Source organism: Nuphar pumila, chromosome 2 (genome assembly GCF_984573655.1).
Source record: "Nuphar pumila chromosome 2, dmNupPumi1.hap1.1, whole genome shotgun sequence".
NCBI lineage: Eukaryota > Viridiplantae > Streptophyta > Magnoliopsida > Nymphaeales > Nymphaeaceae > Nuphar > Nuphar pumila.
Genome location: NC_143250.1, coordinates 51,735,059 through 51,758,213, shown reverse-complemented (window position 1 = coordinate 51,758,213; position 23,155 = coordinate 51,735,059). Strand labels below are relative to the sequence as shown.

The window sequence follows — 23,155 nt, the reverse complement described above, 5'->3', positions numbered from 1 at the left end:
CTGTGCCGAGTCCTATCTTTCTAGTTTCTAGTTTGACAGAAAAAGATTACCTATCTTTCTAGCTTTTGCTGTGAATATCTATTGGTCGAAGTTTGTTTTTCAGTTTTCCTCTAATATTTCTTCTTTCTATTCTTTAGTTGTGAAAATTTATTCTTTAGTTTCCTGTTGATTCATCATATTTAACATCTTATATTCTGATTTCAGTAAAATCGAGTTCCCTGGTTTTCCAACCAGGAATCTGTTTTGATATCCTCATTCCTTTTCTGTCAAACTTTCCATACCCTAGAGCTCTTATTTCCCTTGTCGTGACATTGTGCCGATTTCTGCCAACTGTAATAAAACAGCTCAGTTTCAGTCACTAGTATTATTTCTCTCTCTAAAAAAAAAGTTTGTCAACAAGCCTACAAATGGATACTTCAACCAATTCGGGTCTTTCTTCCAATTTCTTGGGGCAGCTAGTTTCGGAAAAGCTAACTACAAACAACTATCTGACTTGGAAAAGGCAAATTGCTCCTTTTATTCGAAGTCAAGACCTTTCAGGTCACTTGGATGGCTCCATTCCTATGCCCCCAGAATCCATCATAACCGAAGCCAAAGAGGATGGAGGATTGTCGAATATTGTTCGCAATCCTGCCTTTGTTTCTTGGATGAAGCGCAATCAGGCACTTGTCGCATACATCACTTCCACGTTATCACAAGAAGTACTGATTTCCATTCCTGATGATTGCACATGCAAAGTTTTGTGGGAGGCTTTAGCTCAAACCTACTCTCAGATATCGGAGGCCAAAGTGTTGTTTCTCAAACGCGAATTTCAAATGCTAAAAAAGGGGGCAATGAGCATCATTGAATTCCTAAATCAAGTCAAAAGCATCACAGATCAGTTAGCCATGGTTGGATATCCAGTGTCAGATAAAGAAAAAGTGCAGCAGACACTGAATGCTTTGGGACCAGAATATCATGTTCTTGTAACGTCTTTATTGTGTCTACCTACGCTACTCAGCTTTGAAGAATTATGTGCTAAACTCTTTCAGTACGAGATGACTCTGAAAAGCATGTCTGATGCTTCAGCAGGACAATCATCTACGCATGAAGTTCTTGCCACAGGAATAATAGCTGATCGTTCACGAGGAGGATGTGGCAGAAGCAGGGGAACTCCAATCCAGGGTGGACGTGGGTTACTACCTACACCAAATCCTAATGTCAGTACTTCAAAGAATGTTCCCACATGCTACCAGTGTAACAAACGTGGTCACATCAAAGCCAATTGATGGTTCAATCCACAAAATCGGAATAGAACACAAAATAATAGAAATGTTATTACATCAGGAACTGCAGGTACATTTCGAGTCAGTGATGATGCCAAGGATCTTCTCTTATCTGCGATGGCCAACTTGAATCTAAAACAGAGTGATGATGGAATATGGTATGTTGACTCTGGGGCAGCAGCACATGTCACTGGCAATGCAGGTAAGTTCTCTGCGTTGACTCATTATCTTGGTAAATCTAATATAGTAACTGGAGATGGGACTCACCACCCTATTTCAAACATTGGCAATGTCCTCATTCCTTTGTCTGAGTCATCTATTTCTTTATCTGATGTTGTTCATGCGCCAAATATAAAGAAAAATATTATCTATGTTTCTAAGCTTGTTGACTCTACCAATTCATCTGTGGAATTTACTCTTACTTCTGTCTTTGTCAAGGATCTTCAAACGAAGGAGATGTTCGCTAAAGGAGAGCGACGTGGAAACATGTATGTCTTCAATGAAGATTCAACCTCCAGTGTCCTGAAGCCCAAGTCTGATCATATCTCCAAAAGCGTCTTAAGTATATCCAAATGTAATAAGCCAGATCTCTGGCATTCTCGTCTTGGTCATTGTAGTCAAGTCTTTATTGAAAAGTTAGTGTCCAATGGTTTTCTTTCAGAGTATGTTTCATCTTCATTGAAGGATAAAATGTGTCCCAGTTGTCAGGTCTGCAAAAGTCATGTACTTCCTTTCCATCAAATAAATAAAAGAGCCTCCATGCCCTTTGAAATAATATGTTCTGATGTTTGGGGCCCAGCCCCCAATCCTTCCTCTTCTGGAAGCAAATATTATATATCTTTTATTGACAGTTTCTCTCGTTTTACCTGGATATTCTTTATGAAACACAAATCAGAGGTTTTTTCCATCTTTCGTCATTTTCATGCCTATGTTAAAACTCAATTCTCCCAAAACATTCAAATTCTCCAATGTGATGGAGGTGGTGAGTATTCCTCCAAAGAATTTTTAGACTTTCTCCAAGATAATGGGATACATCGTAGAGTTTCTTGCCCGTACACTCCACAACAAAATGGAATTGTTGAACGTAAACATAGACATATTGTGGAAAGTGCAATGAGTATGATGCATGATTGTAACTTGCCCATTAGTCTTTGGACAGAAGCTTTTCACACTACCACTCATGTGATAAATCGTCTTCCTATGTCTATCCTTGAAAATCAGTCTCCCTATTACGTTCTCTTTGGTGCACATCCTGATTATGATGAGTTACGAGTTTTTGGATGCACATGTTATGTACACATTGATAAATCCATGAGAACTAAATTTCAGAACAAAGCCTCCATATGTCAATTTGTTGATTATGCAGATGAACATAAGGGCTACAGGTGTTATGACACTGCCAATAAGAAGGTCAGGATTTCCAGAAATGTTGTTTTTGATGAAAATAGTTTTCTGAAAAGTAAAGCAAATCACAATCGAGAACACGGTGATGCAGCTGGTAATTGGTATGATCCATGGCTTAGTGCTGAACTTATTTCACATATTGCCGAAGATACTATTTTGATCCCTGAAGACGTACATGGTGAGACAATTTCAGATGATGCATCACAAACAGCATGTCTGAGATACAAAGGTAATGTGTATACCAGGAGACCCAAAGAGCAAACAAATGTACCTGCTGAAGAAAACGTTGCATTGCCTGATAACAAAGAAGCACCAAGAAGATCAGGTAGGATAAGACATCCTATTGAAAAATGGGTTAGTTATGACAACTTTTCTATGGACTTTCAAATTTTTCTATCCAAGATTGAGAAACATGATGAACCACTTGGTTTTCATCAAGCTGTCCAATCCAACAAATGGATTGAAGCGATGAATGAGGAGATCGAGGCACTTCATGAGTGTCAAACATGGGAGATAGTTGGGCGTCCTCCAGATAAGAATGTTGTTGGTTCCAAATGGGTATATAAAATTAAATATAAATCGGATGGTAGCATTGAACGGTACAAGGCACGTCTCGTAGCCAAGGGTTTCACTCAAGAATATGGTCAGGATTACGATGAGACATTCAGCCCAGTGGTGAAAATGGAAACTATTCGCATCATACTTGGCTTGGCAATTGAACATGGCTGGACCCTTAGTCAACTTGATGTTAAAAATGCATTTCTTCATGGAAATTTAAAGGAAGAGGTCTACATGGAGCAGCCTCAAGGTTAAACAGAGGGAGACCCAAAAGAGTATGTATGCAAGTTAACCAGAGCCTTGTATGGTTTGAAGCAAGCTTCCAGGTCATGGTTCGAAAGCTTCTCCTTAGAAATTCAGAAACATGGTTTCTTTCGTTCCCAACTAGATCATTCTCTGTTTATATACAGAAATGATACCACCCTGGTTTTCTTACTCATATATGTTAATGACATTGTGATCACAGGTAATGCTCCAGACCACATTCAACGAATTAAAGTTTTATTGAGTATGCAGTTCAAAATGAAAGACCTTGGGGAACTGAGATATTTTCTTGGTGTAGAGGTGGACAGACAAGATAACAAAATGTCATTAACTCAACACAAATACACTCTTGATCTTCTGGCTAAAGCAGGAATGACAGATTGTAAACTTCTACCTACACCCAGTGTTGTCAACCAAAAGCTTAGTATTTGTGATGGTGAGTTATATCCTGATGCAGTCAAGTATCGCAGTTTAGTGGGTATGTTGCAATATCTTACCTTTACTAGACCAGACATTGTATATTCTGTTAATCAAGTATCTCAGTTCATGCATGAACCAAAGACTGGTCACATGGATGCTGTCAAACGCATCCTTCGCTATCTAAAAGGAACAGTAGGCGATGGACTTACGTATATTCAATCTTCATGGAAGTTCCCAAAACATAACATACTGTCCTATACAGATGCAGACTGGGCAGGGGATCCAGATGAGAGGAGGTCTGTTTCAGGATACTGTGTTTTCATTGGAAGAAATCTTGTCTCATGGAGTAGCAGAAAACAGAAAGCTGTGGCAAGGTCTAGCACAGAGGCAGAGTATAGATCTATGGCAGCCACCACTGCAGAAGTGACCTGGATTAGGCATCTACTTACAGAAATGGGGGAGGATATTTCAAATTCGACACTTATGTGTGATAACAAAAGTGCTATACAAATTGCATTCAATCCCATTCATCACAGTCGAACTAAGCATATTGAGATTGATCAACATTTCATCAGACAAAAGATAGCAGACAAAGAGATTGAACCAGTTTATGTGCCTTCAGAAGATCAAATTGCTGATATGTTTACCAAAGGTCTTACAAGTCAACGTTTCTGGTATCTGAAGAACAAGTTGCACATGGTTCACTCCCATGCACAACTTGAGGGAGGGTATTAGAATATGGGTTGGATATGGATCCATTTAATATTGGATCCATATCCATTCCCAGGCTTTGTATTTTAATATAATGAGTTACTTATACAAGGGCATTTTTGTCCACGTGTGAACTATTGTAACCCTATTAAACTAATGATGTATTAGCGCAGACCCGTGAAGGAAAGTGGCTGCCGATTCTCAACAACATCAGAGCTCTCTCTCTCTCTCTCTCTCTCTCTCTCTCTCTCTCTCTCTCTCTCTCTCTCTCTCTCGTCTTTGATTTCTGCAGGTATTCTATTACATACAACGGTTAATGCATTCTCATGTGGGGTCATATAAAATGAGGTTCTAGAGTCTAAGATCCAAAAATACTTACCGGGAGGTGAAGTAGATGCAATGGCCGCACCCGATGTGGAGGAAGTAGCATTGATAATTTGTTGAAGAGCCATAGAAATTCGACCAAGCGTTTCTTTGAGGTCTCCGCTCTTGCCTTCATCTTCTTTGGTAGTGGATTCTTCAAGAGAAGCTACCTTAGGCTTGAATGTCCCATTTAGTTTCGGGCAAACGGGTTCAATGTGACCCAGCTCATGACAATGATGACATACAATCATTTTTCTTCCTCCACCATAGTTGCCTTGCTTTCCAAAGTAAGGTGGTTTGTAGGTTTTGACATTGTTGTCAGGTTTGGATACGGCTACGGCAAGCACTTCATCAATGTTTTTACTCATGCCAAGCCTAGTTTCTTCTTGAGTAATTTCGGCTATGGCATCTTCAATAAAAGGAAAAATAGATCTATGGAGGAGTGAAGACCTAACTTGCTCAAATTTGGGGCATAGACCAAACAAAAATTGGAACAATCGACCTTGTTCAATTTGTTTTTGCCTTAGTTCAACATCCTCCATAGAAACTCATTTTTGCTCTAAAAGACTCAACTCATTCCACAAAGGGTTTAGAGCACTATAGTAATCTTGAATGCTCATATCCCCTTGCTTAGTAGTTCTAACCTTTTCTTGCAAGAAATAGGCTCTTGCAAGATCTTTTTTGGTATACATACCCTTCATAAAAAAACAAGTCTCATTGGCTCGGCAAAATTTGGTAATATTTGCACATACCTTGAGTTCCACATTGTTCATAAACCATTCTAAGATTTTTGCATGGTTGCTCTCTCAATCTTCTACTTTTCTTTGATGATCTTCAATAGCTTTGAGTCGAGCATCTCGCTCAAAAGCTTTTTCTTGACCTCCTTCAATCTTGGTGAGCTCAAGTTGAGGTTCCGGAACGGACCCCATTGAATAACCCCAAAGTTTTTTTCCTTTGAGATTATTCTTCATTGCGGAAGCCCACATCATGTAATTTTTGTCGTTTAGCTTGAATGATAGGTCGATCTTGGCATCCATTGCTCCAATAAGGTAGTGTGAGAATAAAGAAGAGAGAGAGTCACAACTTCACCTTACAAGATTCAAGTGGCTCTGATACCATGTAATGAAGTATGTGAAAATATAAAGAATGCAAAAATGCATTCACAATCTCCTACAACGGAGAGAAATCACAAGAGAGCAATATACAAGTCCACTATGGGACAATATATACACAAGCTTTATAAAAGGCACAACTAAAATAAAAAGACTCTTTTATTGAAAGAGTGAGCATGAAAAATGCTTAAGAAATACAAGGGGCCTCAACCCTATTTATACAAATGAGAGAGGGCTGAAAACTGTCATATCCTATGAAGGAGGAGGGTTGCGGTAGGCCTGTGACAGCCAGCATAAAAACTGTCATATCCTATGAAAATGAACCAATATGAGAATTTCGTTGGGGCGTTCCCTACTGAGCGACGCGCTGTACTCTCTAGGCCCGGAGGCAGTGATAAATGTGCAAGGGTTGCTAGGTCGTCGCCCAGAAGCGACGCGTCACACCGGCGCCCGGGTGTGGTGTCAAATAGGCAAGGGTTCCCTCACTTTGTTGGACGGGTGGGGGTAAAGAAGTTAGTCCAAGACCATAAAATTAGGTTAGCCACTTGGAACATAGGGTCTTTAACTGGTAAGTTGGTAGAGTTAGTAGATGTTATGTGTAGGAGAAAGATTGATATTTTATGTCTTCAAGAGACCAAATGGGTAGGTGAGAAAGCTAAAGTGATAGAACCTTGGGGATATAAGATTTGGTATACAGGAATAAATAGGAATAGGAATGGAGTAGGGATTGTTATGAGTCGTCAGTTTATAGATAATGTAGTTGAGGTCCGTAGGAAGGGTGATAGAATTTTACTTATTAAATTAGTATTAGGTACGGATATTATTAATATTATTAGTGTTTATGCACCTCAAGTAGGTTTAGATGATTCCATTAAGCATCAATTTTGGGAAGATTTAGATGGAGTAGTACAAGAGACATCTTATGGAGAAAAGCTTTTCATCGGCGGTGACCTTAATGGACATGTAGGCATTAGTAGGGATGGATTTGAGAATATCCATGGAGGCTATGGTATAGGAGAAAGAAATGAAAGTGGAGAAAGGATTTTAGATTTTTGTTTGTCCTATGATATGATCTTAGCAAACACTTGGTTTAGGAAGAGGGAGTCTCACCTAGTAACATTTAAAAGTGGGGTTAATACGAGTCAGATAGATTTTTTCCTACTTAGAAAGAGAGATAGGGGTTGTTGCATCGATTGTAAGGTTATACCAGGAGAAAGTGTAGCTACACAACATAGAGTCTTAATTTTAGATCTTAGAATTAGACAATGCCGCAAAAGGGATAGACATAGGATAGATCCTAGAATTAAGTGGTGGGCACTGAAAAGAGCTAAACAAGGAATGTTTGTAGAGCAGGTAGTTAAGGAAGTTGATTGGTGTCTCGAGGAGGATTCAGAATCAATGTGGAATAAGATAGCGGGTGGTATGAGAAAAGTAGCTAAGGAGGTATTGGGTGAGTCTAAAGGCGGTGCACCACTAGGTAAGGATACATCATGGTGGAACGAGGATGTCAAATTAGCTATTAAGGTTAAAAGAGAGTGTTATAGAAATCTAAGTAAGAGTCGTGATAATGAGAATTTGGAGAAGTATATGATAGCAAAGAAGGAAGCTAAAAAAGTTGTTCGAAACGCGAGGGCTAAGGTATATAAGGAGGTTTATGACAAGTTGGATACCAAAGAAGGCGAGAAGGATATTTATAGGCTTGCAAAGATGAGAGATAGGAAATCGAAGGATTTGGGTATGGTTAGATGTATCAAAGATGAAACGCAAAGGGTTTTAGTCAAAGATGAGGAGATTAAGGAGAGATGGAAAAATTATTTTGATAAGCTATTTAATGATAGTCATGCACAAGATCTTGGAGACTTCTCCATTCCTTTTCATGAGATAAATCGTGACTTCATGCGCAAGATTCAAAAGAAAGAAATTGCAGAGGCTTTGAAGAAAATGAAATCAAGAAGGGCAGTTGGCCCAGATGGTATACCTATCGAGGCTTGGAAATGCTTGGGAGAGAAAGGTTTAGAATGGTTGACAAATCTTTTTAACTTGATTTGGCGAACAAATAAGATGCCTAATGAGTGGAGGAAGAGTACTTTGGTGCCTTTATATAAGAATAAGGGTGATATACAAGATTGCACAAACTATCGTGGTATAAAACTCATGAGTCATACTATGAAACTTTGGGAGAGGGTGATTGAGTCTAGGTTGAGGAAGGTTGTCATGATATCGGAGAATCAATTTGGTTTTATGCCTGGAAGATCAACTATGGAAGCTATACATCTTCTTAGACAACTTATTGAAAGATATAGAGAGAGGAACAAAGATTTGCATATGGTTTTTATTGATTTAGAGAAGGCATACGATAGAGTACCTAGGGACGTTCTCTGGTGGACAATGATGAAGAAAGGTGTTTCTCTCAAGTACATTAGTATAATTAAAGATATGTATTAAGGAGTAGTAACCAATGTCCGCACTTGTGGAGGGGTGACAACCAATTTTCCTATAACGGTTGGGTTACATCAAGGATCTGCTTTAAGCCCTTTCCTATTTGCGATAGTGATGGATGAGCTTACGAGATCAATTCAAGAAAATGTACCGTGGTGTATGTTGTTTGCTAATGATATTGTTTTGATTGATGAGTCTAGAGCTGGGGTTAATGCTAAGTTAGAATTATGGAGACAGACATTGGAAGCAAGAGGTTTTAAGTTGAGTAAGAGTAAGACTGAATATATGGAATGTCGGTTTAGTAAGCAACGAAGTAGTGATGGGAGTGTAGTGAAGCTTGGTGAGCAAGATATACCGGTGAATGATTATTTCAAATATTTGGGATCCATCATTCAAAAGTATGGAGAAATTGATGGAGATGTAAATCATAGGATAAAGGTTGGGTGGATGAAATGGAAAAGTGCTACTGGAGTGCTGTGCGATCGTAGAATGCCATTGCAGTTGAAGGGAAAGTTTTATAGGACGACTATTAGACCCGCTTTACTATATGGTACGGAATGTTGGGCTGCCAAGAGACATCATATTCAAAAAATGAGTGTAGCTGAGATGCGGATGCTTAGATGGATGTGTGGAAATACAATAAAAGATAAGATTCGGAACGAAGAGATACGTAAGAAGGTAGGTGTTGCACCCATTGAAAATAAGATGCGAGAGAATCGTTTACGGTGGTTTGGACATATTCGGCGAAGGCCTAATGATGCTCCAGTTAGAAGGTTGGAGAAATGGGAAAATATATTAGTTAAAAGAGGTCGGGGTAGGCCTAGGAAGACTTGGATGGAGATGATAGGAAAGGATATGAATGCTTTGAACCTCACCGAGGACATGGCGTTGGATAGAAATGATTGGAGGAAAAGGATTCATGTGGAAGACCCAAAATGAATTTCTTTTTTGGTTCATATCGCTGACCCCAATTGTTTTGGGATGAAGGCGTAGTTGTTGTTGTTGTTGTTGTAGAGAGGGCTGAAAAAGGAGCCAAAGGGGGGCTCCCAAAGAGTCGTTAAGGGCCCCAACGACTCTATTGTGGAGCCCCCTTTTGGCGTGAATCCAAAAATAAAAAGGATCAAAAAAGAAAAAGAAAACATTGTTTATTAAAACAATGTGAAAAGACTATAATACCCCTATCGGGTATTATAGTCTTATACATATGATTTAACATATATATCGTCCCCGCATCCAAGTTTTTTTAAAGTGCCGCATCCGCACCAGCACCTATGTGACATAGCCTATGATATACATATCATCTGAATATCAATTAGAACTTATCCTTCTTGAACAAACATAAATTAGGTGAGAAGAATACCATTCAGAACATTTCTTGTGAACATGCACCACATGAGATTTGCTCCCTTCCCATGCAGATATAGCTCTACCATTAGCATAGTGCATCATTGAGCCAGAACCCTGAAAGTTTTACATTTTAGCAAATTTCAAAAGAAACTAGGAGAGAAGGAAGTCAATGTTTCTTTTACAACATGCTAACAAAGTAATTTAAGAAAGAATAGATTTTTTTTCTTCAACCTGTATAATAAAAGTTCACGAAAAAATTTGCAAAGAGTAACTGAAGGAATGGAGTGCTAGAGATAAAGTAGATGAATATATTCAATCACACGAAATACAATTTATCTTCTTAATGCATATTTATCCTTGTAGGAATGACTTCTTGCTCAATCATATTTATTTCTCGTTTTAAGGTGTTTAAGTTGCTTCCAATTTTTCTACTTTGAAGTAAATAAAGGCAGGTTATTTGCATGTCTATTTGATTTCAAATGCTCAAAATTTTCTCTGCCTTCAAATTGAAAGCTACAAAAGTTTCATTCGTATGAAATGAATATAGAATCATCACATAATTGGAATTGCAATAGTCAGTTATAAAGTAAAACTAATATTTTACTTCTTATGTGCCATGCCAAGTGCCTTCAAGATTTTCTCCCAAGGGCTCCAATCTTAAATTGTATGATTTTCTTTATTGTATGACTTTCTTTTTCTGTTCTTTTTTCAATTGAATGTTGAGTCTCCATCTGTTTGCCATTAAAAGGAATTGACAAAAAACTTTTGAAGAAAATTTGTTTTTACTTTACTGTAGATTTAATTTAAGTATACTCTTTCAGCACTTTTCAGTTTTTTTGCCAAAAAAAAATACATATAATTTTATTACAAAACTGCTCCTGGTCATTATTTTACATTCATAAGTTTAACTATATTTTTTAAGATTATATTTTTCGTTCATATAATTCCATAATTGATGTTATTTGCATTTATATAATTCTACAATTCTTGGACTTTTTCCCGAGTCAAAATTTTAGTGTCTTTGATCTGATGTGATTTTGCATTTATTAGCTATTTCTTCTAAAATGTTCTTCATCTAATTATCGAGGTTATTCACAAAAATAAATCACATTCACAAATTGAATGAGAACCAATTAAGTTATTAAGTTTTACAATTCCACTTTTCTTAACTGTTTATCCATTATACATGAAGCTTAAAGAAGTAAATGCAAAAAAAAAAAGAAAAGGAACATGCTACTGATATAAAACAATTATAGGCAAATTCATTATATTTCAACTGCAGTCAAAGATAAAACCTAGTGAAGTACCTGTAATAGCAACACAAAAAGATAGAAGCCAAGTAATGGATTCCACTATTTTCCAAAATTAAAATGGAACAGAAATCCCATCTACCACAGTTTCAGAAATAACAGTGTGAACATTTTTTCAACCGTCTAACCACCCAAAACAGGCCAAACATAGTATTTTAAAGACTGTTAAGACATTATAACCGGCAAATACAGAGAGTTACATTACCTCTGTTTCCCTGGAAGTTTGGCAAAAAGCACATTTCACATTGTCAAGGACTGACACCTCGATAGGACTTCTGCTCACAGACAATTGCTCCAGAAAATTATGTGATTCCTTTTGCACATCAGCAGCGATGGGTTTACACTCCATGTTTGTATCAGTCAAACCTCCACCAGTGATTTCAGTTCTTACTTTACCATGATCAATTCCTAGGTCATCAACTGTAAGTCCATGGTTTGCTTTAATAAAGCCATTTTGCAGCCCATTGTTCATGATTTCCTGGTCAAGCTCAGCACTGGAAGTTCTTTCCTTCTTCAGTACTCTACTATGGTTCTCACTGGAAGTTCTTTCCTTCTTCAGTACTCTACTATGGTTCATGATTTCCTGGTCAAGCTCAGCACTGGAAGTTCTTTCCTTCTTCAGTACTCTACTATGGTTCTCACTGGAAGTTCTTTCCTTCTTCAGTACTCTACTATGGTTCTCATTGGGATTCCCATTCTTCTCTGTCACAAAATATGCAAAACAATATATTTATCAATTAGAATTTACATGCCAAGAAGAAGACATAACACCTGCTTCAGAACTATGTTTACAATTCAATCCAAAATGGTTTCTTCATCAATGGGCAATTTGTCCTTAGCCATCCCAAGATCACTACTTCTTGAAAGATGATTACCATGCAGCCCTACAAGTTCATCCTTGTCATTATAATTTGATCTAGGGAAATTCTCAGGCCCATGGCATGCACCCAAATCATTTTTCAATGCCATATGGAGAAACTTGCATTCTTCTCTTGGGTGGGAATGAAGAGCCTTTCATATTTATCATAAACATATTTTCAGCATGCTGATGTTGTCTAAATTTAGTCTCTGGCTTTTTTATCAACTTTTTTCTTTATTCATAAACTGTCATGAGAAGAAACTGCACAAGCATTGCATTCATGTCTTCAAGCCTATATGGTGAACAAAGCCATCCACATATAAAAGTTTAAAAGTAATCATGCCTGGAGAATGGATATGTGAATCTGTGCGCATAAGGGCAGCATCAAAAGCAGCTTCCATGCCTTTGTATATAAACATTAAGCGTTCCATGTGTGGAACAGGCCGTAGCTCTACAGAAAAATAAATAGAAAAAGAAAATTAAAAGAAAGAATACAAGGAAAATCATGTAAATGCATCAGCCCAAAAAGATAGTAACCAATTACAAACTCAATAGGGCATGCATTTAGTAAAGTTGACAATATTAACAAAATATAAAATACCCAGAATCAAAACACAAATGTATAAAGGGTGATTTCTCTTTCAGTTTCTGAAAGGCAGTTAAAATATTAAGTTGAATTGCACAGAGAACTGGACATGTAATGTAATCCAATAATTTCATCATTTAGATCAATTTATAATTGATAAAAATTATAGGCACGTAAATATTTTGGCAATTTACCTCGCCCAGAATACGATGATTTACAAACAGGGCAATCAACTTTCACTGTCTTCAGATAACAAGAACTGCATACATATAGATAGCAAGCAATAAGTAAATCAACAAATAAACTTGAGTATAGGAACACAATTTGATAAATGTTTTACCGGCAGAATATGTGGTCGCAAGAAAGAGATACAGGCTGATTCAGAAGTTCTAAACTGCAATAGGAAATAGAAAAGAACATGAAACTTAGCAAATATGCCAGAGTATTCTCAACATTGGAAACACTTGTAACCCCTTTCCAGAACACATGCATTTCAAAACTTATCTGTTACAAGATATTTCCCAATAAAGAAATGCACAATTAATCCATATTAACATCCACGACAATGCCAAACAGAATGTATGTGCGGTCAATGATGAGAAAAAAATTTGTCGGCTCGCAAGGGAGCGTGAATACTGGTGGTAGGGTGAATAACAACACCCACCTAGGGCTGGTAAACAAGCCAAACATACCAATCAGGGCATGTTTGGGCTAGGCTCGTTTACCAGTAGATTGAGCTCGTGACTCGGCTTGTGCTCATGTTTAGCCAAGCCGAGCTCCAACTCTGGCTCATCCCTGAACGAGACGAGCCAAACACAAGCTGGCTCGTGTAAAAACATTCCATGTTACTATACATGGAATATATATATATATAGAGAGAGAGAGAGAGAGATTTGTATATTTTATATATTTATCTATTTATTTATTTATTTATTTGTTATAAATTACACAAACAACAACAACTACGCCTTCATCCCAAAACATTTGGGGTCGGCGATATGAAGCAACAAAGAAAATCATTCTGGGTCTTCCACATGAATCCTTTTCCTCCATTCATTTCTATCCAATGCCATGTCCTCGGAGAGGTTCAAAGCATTCATATCCTTTCCTATCACCTCCATCCATGTCTTCCTAGGCCTACCCCGACCTCTTTTAACTAATATATTTTCCCATTTCTCCATCCTTCTAACTGGAGCATCATTAGGCCTTCGTCGAATATGTCCAAACCACCGTAAACGATTCTCTCTCATCTTATTTTCAATGGGTGCAACGCCTACCTTCTTACGTATCTCCTTGTTCCGAATCTTATCTTTTATTGTATTTCCACACATCCATCTCAGCATACGCATCTCAGCTACACTCATTTTTTGAATATGATGTCTCTTGGCAGCCCAACATTCCGTACCATATAGTAAAGCGGGCCTAATAGTCGTCCTATAAAACTTTCCCTTCAACCGCAATGGCATTCTACGATCGCACAACACTCCAGTTGCACTCTTCCATTTCATCCACCCAACCTTTATCCTATGATTTACATCTCCATCAATTTCTCCATACTTTTGAATGATAGATCCCAAATATTTGAAAGAATCATCCACCGGTATTTCTTGCTCACCAAGCTTCACTACACTCCCATCTCTATTTCATTGCTTACTAAATTGACATTCCATGTATTCTGTCTTACTCTTACTCAACTTAAAACCTCTTGCTTCCAATGTCTGTCTCCATAATTCTAACTTAGCATTAACCCCAGCTCTAGACTCATCAATCAAAACAATATCATCAACAAACAACATACAGCACGGCACATTTTCTTGAATTGATCTCGTAAGCTCATCCATCACTATAGCAAATAGGAAAGGGCTTAAAGCAGATCCTTGATGTAACCCAACCGTTATAGGAAAATTGGTTGTCACCCCTTCACAAGTGCGGACATTGGTTACTACTCCTTAATACATATCTTTAATTATACTAATGTACTTGAGAGAAACACTTTTCTTCATCGTTGTCCACTAGAGAACGTCCCTAGGTACTCTATCGTAAGCCTTCTCCAAATCAATAAAAACCATATGCAAATCTTTGTTCCTCTCTCTATTTCTCTCAATAAGTTGTCTAAGATGATGTATAGCTTTCATAATAGATCTTCCAGGTATAAAACCAAACTTCCTCAACCTAGACTCAATCACCTTCTCCCAAAGTTTCATAGTATGACTCATGAGTTTTATACCACGATAGTTTGTGCAATCTTGTATATCACCCTTATTCTTATATAGAGGCACCAAAGTACTCTTCCTCCACTCATTAGGCATCTTATTTGTCCGCCAAATCTTGTTAAAAAGATTTGTCAACCATTCTAAACCTTTCTCTCGCAAGCATTTCCAAGCCTCGATAGGTATACCATCTGGGCCAACTGCCCTTCTATTACACGTAATATATATATATATATATATATATATATATATATATATATATATATATATATATATATATATATATATATGTTTTATATTATTCACTTAATAGTTCTTATTTTAATTATGGATATCACATGCATCCTTCCCTTTGTATATATTTTTTATGTATTTAAAATATATTATACATAAAAATATATATTATCTATACGAGCTCTCCCGAGACGAGCTGAACACCACGTGTTCGGGTTTGACTCGTTTAAGCTAAACGAGCTGCTCATAGGGTGGCTCACCAGCTATACAAACCGATCACGAACAAGTTCGTTATGAGCCTAACCTAGCCAAGTCACGAGCTGCTCGGTTCGTTTTCCATCCCTACTCCCAGCTCCTACTTCTCCAGGAATTTAATATACTCTCAGAAAGAAGGACAAAAAAGAGAAAGAGCTTCTTTCAGTTTCTCATCTTACTTGCCCCCTCTCTTGAGAGAGAAAGAGAGATCATGAAAGCATTATTTCACCCCCAAGAGAAAACAATTGTAGAACAAAGAAATGACAAGCGAATAGCAGATGCTTCGATAACAATTACAGAAAAAACTGCACAGATTTTCCATTACTTGAACCAAACGACCCAAACTTTGCCCCAATCACAAAATTAGATTCACCACACACTATTCCGAGTAATTAAACAACAATTCAATGGGATTCCACGTGACAGAAATAAAAAACACTAGAATTCGAATTCCCTTCGCCTTCGATTCCACGTCACATTAATCTAACATCCTAGGGTTCGAACCCGCCGACCTAAAACAACGATTAGAAGCGAAAGATTTCGCCATCAAAGAACCAAAAAACCGAAAGAAATCCCTCACCAGATCGGGCATTTCAGCTCCATGGCCAACTTCTGGAGATACAACACGCAGGGGTTCAGAAGCTCCCTGGAAAGCATCGGATCGGCCATCACCGTTGCAAATCGCCCCTTCCTATCTCCTGCAGATAGCGTTTAGGGTTTTGATTCGCACGGGGAGAGCGAGGAAGACGGATGACACGAAAGGTTTTAGTTTATATACAGTGAGTCGGTGCGAAAGATGGGGACGAAGGCGCGGTTTTGAGAATCCCGCCATTTTTCGCCAGTTTCTTCAAAATGCTCTATTCAAGTAGGCCTTTTGAGATAATTACGTGAGCGCCATCCGCCTAAAACCCATAATAAGCACCCATGGACGTCACACTCGTATATGTTACGAGACTTCGTAACTGTCATATAACCTAACCTGAGAGTCACACTCATATATAATCATTTACGTGCTCATGTCAATATGGGTAACATTTAAGTTAGATTTAATCCGATCTAAAATTCAACATTCTCTCCCTTCACATAGTTGATTCCTTCACATAACTGAGGTTCTTTGTTATTTCAATTTAATTTTCATATAGGTTCGTGTGCTATCATTTATTACAAGAATAAACTATACGAGTCATAGAAATGAACACCTCTATATAAGATATCATATTTTTATTACTACAATATTATTCATTTTTAATGTTTAGCATGTTAAAAATATCTTTATAATTGGATTGGTTTCTGACTCATCCTATTAGTCTTTTTAATATTGTTATTTTATTATTCTTTTTACCCAAATGAGAAATACTTTATATAAAATCAATAATACACAAACCATAGAAAATCAATTTAGTTTCATAAATGTGATTACATATAACCATAATGTATTATCATATATCAGAAAGAATCAAACAGCCTCATCTCCGTTACATGTTGAAAATATAATACCAGTGATAACCCTTTGGTAAGAGAATTCACAGTCATTTTCTTTGTATTGATATTAATACACACTAAATATTTTATTATTATTTCTTTAACAACAAAGTACTTTAACTCCATATGTCGACATGAGGTGGAGTGCTTGTTGTTATTCGAGAAGGACACGATAGCTTCATTATCACATAAGATCTTTAATGGCCTCCCAATAAAATATGTTATATCAAGACCCATAATAAAACTTTTAATCCATATGACCTAATTCATTTAAATCAATAATTTTTTTCAATGGCTATCAAAACTTTCTTTATTGTCTTATAGTGAGAGATGATACCTTAAATATTCTTAGCCACTCACTATTGCAAATGCAACATGCTAAGATTATTTGAGCACTCCTATTTCCAATAAACAACCTTTTGAGTGTTCTCACTTCTCATAAACAACCTTTTGTTCGACTATGTTATTCTTTGTATGCGTAACAGATTAATCGTTCTATATAAGATTCATGTTGAAAAGGTAAATGTCAAACCCTTTATTATTTAGCTTTTTTAAGGAAGCGTAATAAAGTCATTATCATGTAACTTTGGTGAAAACAATAATGCTCGAAGTTGTTTCGCTTCCTTAATTCTCAAGGAATTGATTTCAATTGATGAAACTATAAGATCATGTAATTAGAAGCAATTCAACACTGTACCTTTGGGTACGAACATGCTTCAAGAGCTGATATACAGATCTACTATCACACCTTGTGTGAATTTAAAACACAATAACCTATCATTGGGTTGAATCATTGTTTCATAAAGTCACACATAATTGCAATATTAGATTTCAATCTCAACACGGTCCAAGAAACCCTCAATCAATAAAACTCGGATTACTCTGGTGATAACCAGAGTGAGTTGATCAAAATCTTTTATTGTAAGCTCATGTAAAGCATGTCATAACACAAATAAAATACATACATTCATAATTTCATGCTTAAATAATCATAGATAACTAAAAAATAACATGAAATACACTTTATATTATGTTAAAGTTACCAAAAATATGAGATCAATGACAAGACATACATTTACAAGTCATATTCAGGATTGAGGCCTTAAAATAGCCTAAACGGGTCTTAAAAAAACTTAAACCGGTCACAAAAAGCCTTGAACCGATTACAAAAACCTTAAACTGATTTAGAAAACTACTGAAACGATCAAGAAAACCCCCAGACCAATCACAAGTAGCTCAAACTTGCCTAATAAATCATTGAATCGGTCCCAGAAGGACCGCACCGGTCCCTAAAAAACTAGAACCGATTAAAAAAAGCATGAACCAGTCTCAAAAACCAGTGAATTGGTTTTTAGGATGCCTAAAACGGTTCTAAAATGTCTGAATCGATTTCAAAAATCCCAAAACTGATCCTAGGAACCCCTGAACTGATTTAATCCTTAATAGGTTAAATGGTCTGGTTCTAGATCTCACCTGACCCATGGTTACTAACCTAGTTCACCCAGGAACAATAATGGGTCTTTGATCGAGTCTCAATGGGTGGGGACCAGACCTGATGTAACACCCCAACTTTTTATACTGAAAATTTTGGAGTAAATTTTTTTTTTCCTTTGAAATAGCGGAAGTGCGAAAAACACAAGTCAGGTGCATTACAGGGTAAAACAGAGAAGTAATAAAAGCATAACATTCATTAATTAAAGCATTAATGTCATTAATTACATCCCATGAAAAAAATGTGAATCTACCAATCAGAGTTCAAACAGAAAACACTGAATAACTGAGATCTCTTGACTACTTCCATACGCGACGCCCACGATACTCCGATTTAGTTGCTTCCTGAAAAACATTTAAAGCAGAATGGTCAGACTCCCCTGTCTGCGTAAGAAGCAATGTATTTATATGTGGTGCTCAGTGTCCTGTGTACAAATATGTGCAACAACTGCAGATATAACTAGCATGGAAGTTTATATCATTATAAGAAGATAATTATGATTTCTAATTCATGATACAGTGCAAAAGATGAATGAACTAAAGGTATATTTATTTACATTAGTACAAGCTGTAGATTCCACAAGTTTCACTAAAGCCAAATCAACAGTATATAATTCTTCAGAGATAAGTTTCCAGTCAACTTAAATTATTTAATGCTTAACTTACTCTTATCCTGTGGGTACACACAAGCATAGACATCGTAGTAAACTGAGACCCTACGGTGATATGCCTAGCTCTCACAAAAACATGAACGTTTACGAAGCTTGTACCACATACCCTCTCCAAGGTAGATCAATGGGTCCAGTAACATATATCGTCTTTCAGGTATACCCAGAGCCCAGAGAATCCGGCAACATATATCGCCTTTCAGGTATACCCAGAATCTCGAAAATTTTATGTTTATGTTATCATTTAATATCTTCTTTATAATCACGTGCAAATCATCACACCACGAGGGGTCCGGTAACATACATTGACTTTTAAGTGTACCCAAACCCTAGGGAAAACTAGTAACATATACCATCTTTCAGGTACACCCAGAATCCCATAATTATTATATATGTGCATAATTTTCATTCTTGTTTGTTTGGGTCTAGTAACATACATCATCTTTCAGATGTACCCAGAACCTCGGGGAAACTAGTAACATACACCATCTTTCAGGTATACCCAGAATCCCATATTTAGGTTATGTGTGCATATTTTTAATTTTATTTATTCTTATGTGCAAGTCATTGCACCACAGGGGTTTTCCAAAATCCCAACCCACATTCGAGGTGATCTTAGTGTATGCACATTACTCACTAGAAGTCCAATAGGCGACAACCATAATTTCTCAGAATTTTGGTTCAACTTTGTGTCGAGTACTTATACATTCGGCATTTTAAGATTTCTTTATGAGCTTGAGTGTACGTTTCATACCCCCACTAGTTATGCCGCAACATGGCATTATCTAACTTTATCATTTCTTAAGTGCTTGTTTGGCACTCCCAACATTTAGCGAAACCACATGTTTATTCTTGAACTCTTATATTATCCTGAACAAGAAATGATCTTCATTGTGCAAAATATATGTATCATGTGTGTTCCATGTATTGGACATAATTCTAAAGTCCATATGTGAATCACATATTTAGTTTACCATCGTACCATTTCCTTCATAGATATTTCAATATCATTTCACCTAAAAAGTCTTTAGAAAAACTTTTCTAAAAGAACCCTTCATTAAAATCATTTTAGAAAACCCTTTACTTAATTTTTCATGTTTATTAGTCGACCAATAGACTCATCGGTCGACCAACCTTTTTGCTTCAAATCTTTTAAGCAGAAACGTTACTTTTTTATAAAATTAGTCGACCGAAAGTTTTATCAGTCGACCGGACAAAATGTCTGTTTTCTGGAAAATTTAGTAGCAGTCGACTGAAGGGTTTATCAGTCGACCGGACAGAATGTCCATTTTCTGGAAAAATTTAGGAGCAGTCGACTGAAGGGTTTATCAATCGACTGATCAGAATGTCTGTTTTCTGAAAAATTTTAGCATCAGTCGACTGAAGGTTTTATCAATGGACTGATCAGAATGTCTGTTTTCTGGAAAATTTTAGCATCAGTCGACTGATCAGAATATTTGTTTTCTGGAAAAAAAATTAGCATCAGTCGACAGAAGGTTTTATCAGTCAACTGAACAGAATGTCTGTTTTCTGGAAACTTTTAGCATCAGTCGACTGAAGGTTTTATCAGTCGACTGAACAGAATGTGTGTTTTATGAAAAAAATTTAGCATCAGTCGACTGAAGGTTTTATCAGTCGACTGAACAGAATGTCTATTTCTTGGAAATTTTAGCAGCAGTCGACTGAAGGTTTTATCAGTCGACTGAACATATTATCAATCGACTAACTATTGTTCCAGTCGACTAATTTTGCTATTTTTCTGTAACTTTTAAAAGGGTGTATCTTTTTATTTTTCAAACATTTTGATCATTCTAAATGAACTGTTTTGCCATCCCTTTCACCCTCAATGTATGAAATCTTTCAACTATAAATATGAGTGCATTCTACACTCAAAAACATTAAATCCAATCAAATTACCCAATATGAATGATATATCTTTATTTTACCATGATGTGAAATAGCAATCACGTATACATAACTTCAGACATGATTAAGACCATTCAATCTACAAAGTATGAAAGGTGTATTGAACAAGAAAATACAACCAAACAATAATTTCATAAATAATAATTCGAGATACTTAAGGTTCCATGCCATTCGCCTACTTAATATTGTTTCGATCTTGAATCTGTCATGGCTAACGCCCGTACCAAAAATATATGCATTTCCCTACATAGATTTGAATTATAGATTTTGATATGAGTACTACACATCACCAGGCATACGCATAGGAACATAATGCCCTTACAAAGAACACCACAGTGCCCCAACATTGGCCAAGGGTGAGAACCATTGGCTGAACCACTACATATTGACCTATTGGCGAGTAGGTGTTTCAGGTCACGCCACCTGGGTCTCGAGGCCCTAAACATACCTACATATAGGTGGTGCTTGTCGCATAAACTCCATGATATTGCAACATAGATGTGCAACAAGGCATCAACCACTTACATACAAATAGCAATGCTCCTTACCTCTTTGGAGTCTCATGACGGCAAGGCTGCAACCCCTTCTCTTCGTTAGAGCGGCACCCCACGTCGATAATGGATGTTCACGCGTTCAGCAAGGGAGGTCCACACAGTCCAACAATGGAGGTCGACCACCACCGTGAGAGAGAGAGAGAGAGAGAGAGAGAGAGAGAGAGAGAGAGAGAGAGAGAGTAGCCGTCTCCTCCTTTTCATCCAATTTAATTTTCTTCCCTATTTAGGGAAATTTTTGATTTCCAAAAAGATCAAACCTCCAGCCCCACGTTTTGTGTGGTTTGTTTAGAAACTTCCTAGATTGCCCCCCTTTCCCCATTAACAAAGTGTTTTTCCAAGGTTGCTTTATGAACCCCACCACATTTGGGGGGATTTCCCATATTTCTTGGAAAAGGGGAAACACAAAGGCCAACTCCCACACGTTTATTGTGGGAGAGGGTCTAGAGAGTAGGGTTTTAACTCCCCCCCCCCCCCAAGATTTTCCTTTATATATATATATATATATATATATATATATATATATATATATATATTTTTTTTTTTTTTTTCAAGTAAAAATTCTAACTTGTGTGTGTAAAAAGAAAAATCGTGCACATGGGGTTTTGAAACTTGGGTTGTGGTATCACACACCGTGTATCCTACCACAACACCACACCATCACTTGGTGTTTACTTTTGCAGAAAATTCTCTTTATGTCACAATGGGACATTTTTCCTTGTTGATGGATTTCTTTCGTTTTCACATAGATTTTTCACCGTTTGGTCTAAACTTGCACTCACTTACTCTAATTGTGTTTCGGATCTCATGCTATCATCCTGAAACCATCGAGTTTCCTTACTTGGCCTTGTGAACCGGGTCGGATCATCGGATCTCGTCAAAGTCCGGATCCAAGTACCCTTTCCAGTATTCGTTATTGGGTTCGCTCGACTGACCCGCATGCCTTAAAATCACATTGAATATCTCATAAACCATATTATCTCACATAAACACACATTTTTATTTCATTAAAAATTCTTTAAAATTCTTGGGTTTTACATCCTACCCTCCTTAAAAAAAGGATTTCGTCCGCGAAATCATACACATCACTCGACAAAAAGGTTATGGTATTTCTTACTTATTGGCACGTTTTTTCTTCCAATGGAGTCGAATCAGCTTAAACAAAATTTTCAGTAGACTTCTTTGGGCAAAACTTAGCAATATGTCCTGGTTGCTCACATTTGAAACACTTGCCATTATATAGAGGGCAAACTCCGAAGAGATGATCCTCCTTGCACCGTCGACAAATTTGTTGAACCTTTGGTTGTTGTGATTTCCTTTGCTGTTGGCGGTTCGGGTAGCCTTCCTGTCGCATTCTCTTTTTTATAGGTGATGTGAACTCACTTTCACTAGGATTTTTCTCATTAGTACTCACATAAACCTTGATCTGTTGCTCGGGTTTATTCCATTGGTTCTTTTGCTCTTTGACCCAGTCTTCTTCCAATAGGGTCGCTACTTCGATGTCCTCATCGAGTGATTTTGGCCCTCGGGTGAACACCTTGGTTCTCAAAGCTGGCTTCAATCCATGAGCAAACTTCATTTCTCGATCCTCTTCCATGGTGTATACATTTAGGCAATATCGTTCCAGACAACGAAACTTAGTGATATAATCCGCCAGTGTTGTTGCCCCTTATTGTAGGTCTAAAAATTCTTGCATATTC

General features: G+C 37.1%; 1 protein-coding gene across 1 annotated transcript in view; it reads right to left on the bottom strand.

Moving 5' to 3' along the window:
• Nucleotides 1–16,023, bottom strand: part of LOC149845455 (BRCA1-associated RING domain protein 1-like) — a 45,711-nt gene extending 29,688 nt beyond the window's left edge. The window contains exons 1-6 of the mRNA XM_089987996.1: nt 15,918–16,023; nt 12,979–13,032; nt 12,833–12,897; nt 12,396–12,503; nt 11,399–11,895; nt 9,897–9,997 (exon numbers count right to left, since the gene is read on the bottom strand). Coding sequence (XP_089844122.1) covers nt 9,897–9,997; nt 11,399–11,895; nt 12,396–12,503; nt 12,833–12,897; nt 12,979–13,032; nt 15,918–16,006 — 914 coding nt within the window. The 5' untranslated portion in view covers nt 16,007–16,023. The remainder of the gene's footprint in view (nt 1–9,896; nt 9,998–11,398; nt 11,896–12,395; nt 12,504–12,832; nt 12,898–12,978; nt 13,033–15,917) is intronic.
• Nucleotides 16,024–23,155: the final 7,132 nt, after the last annotated feature.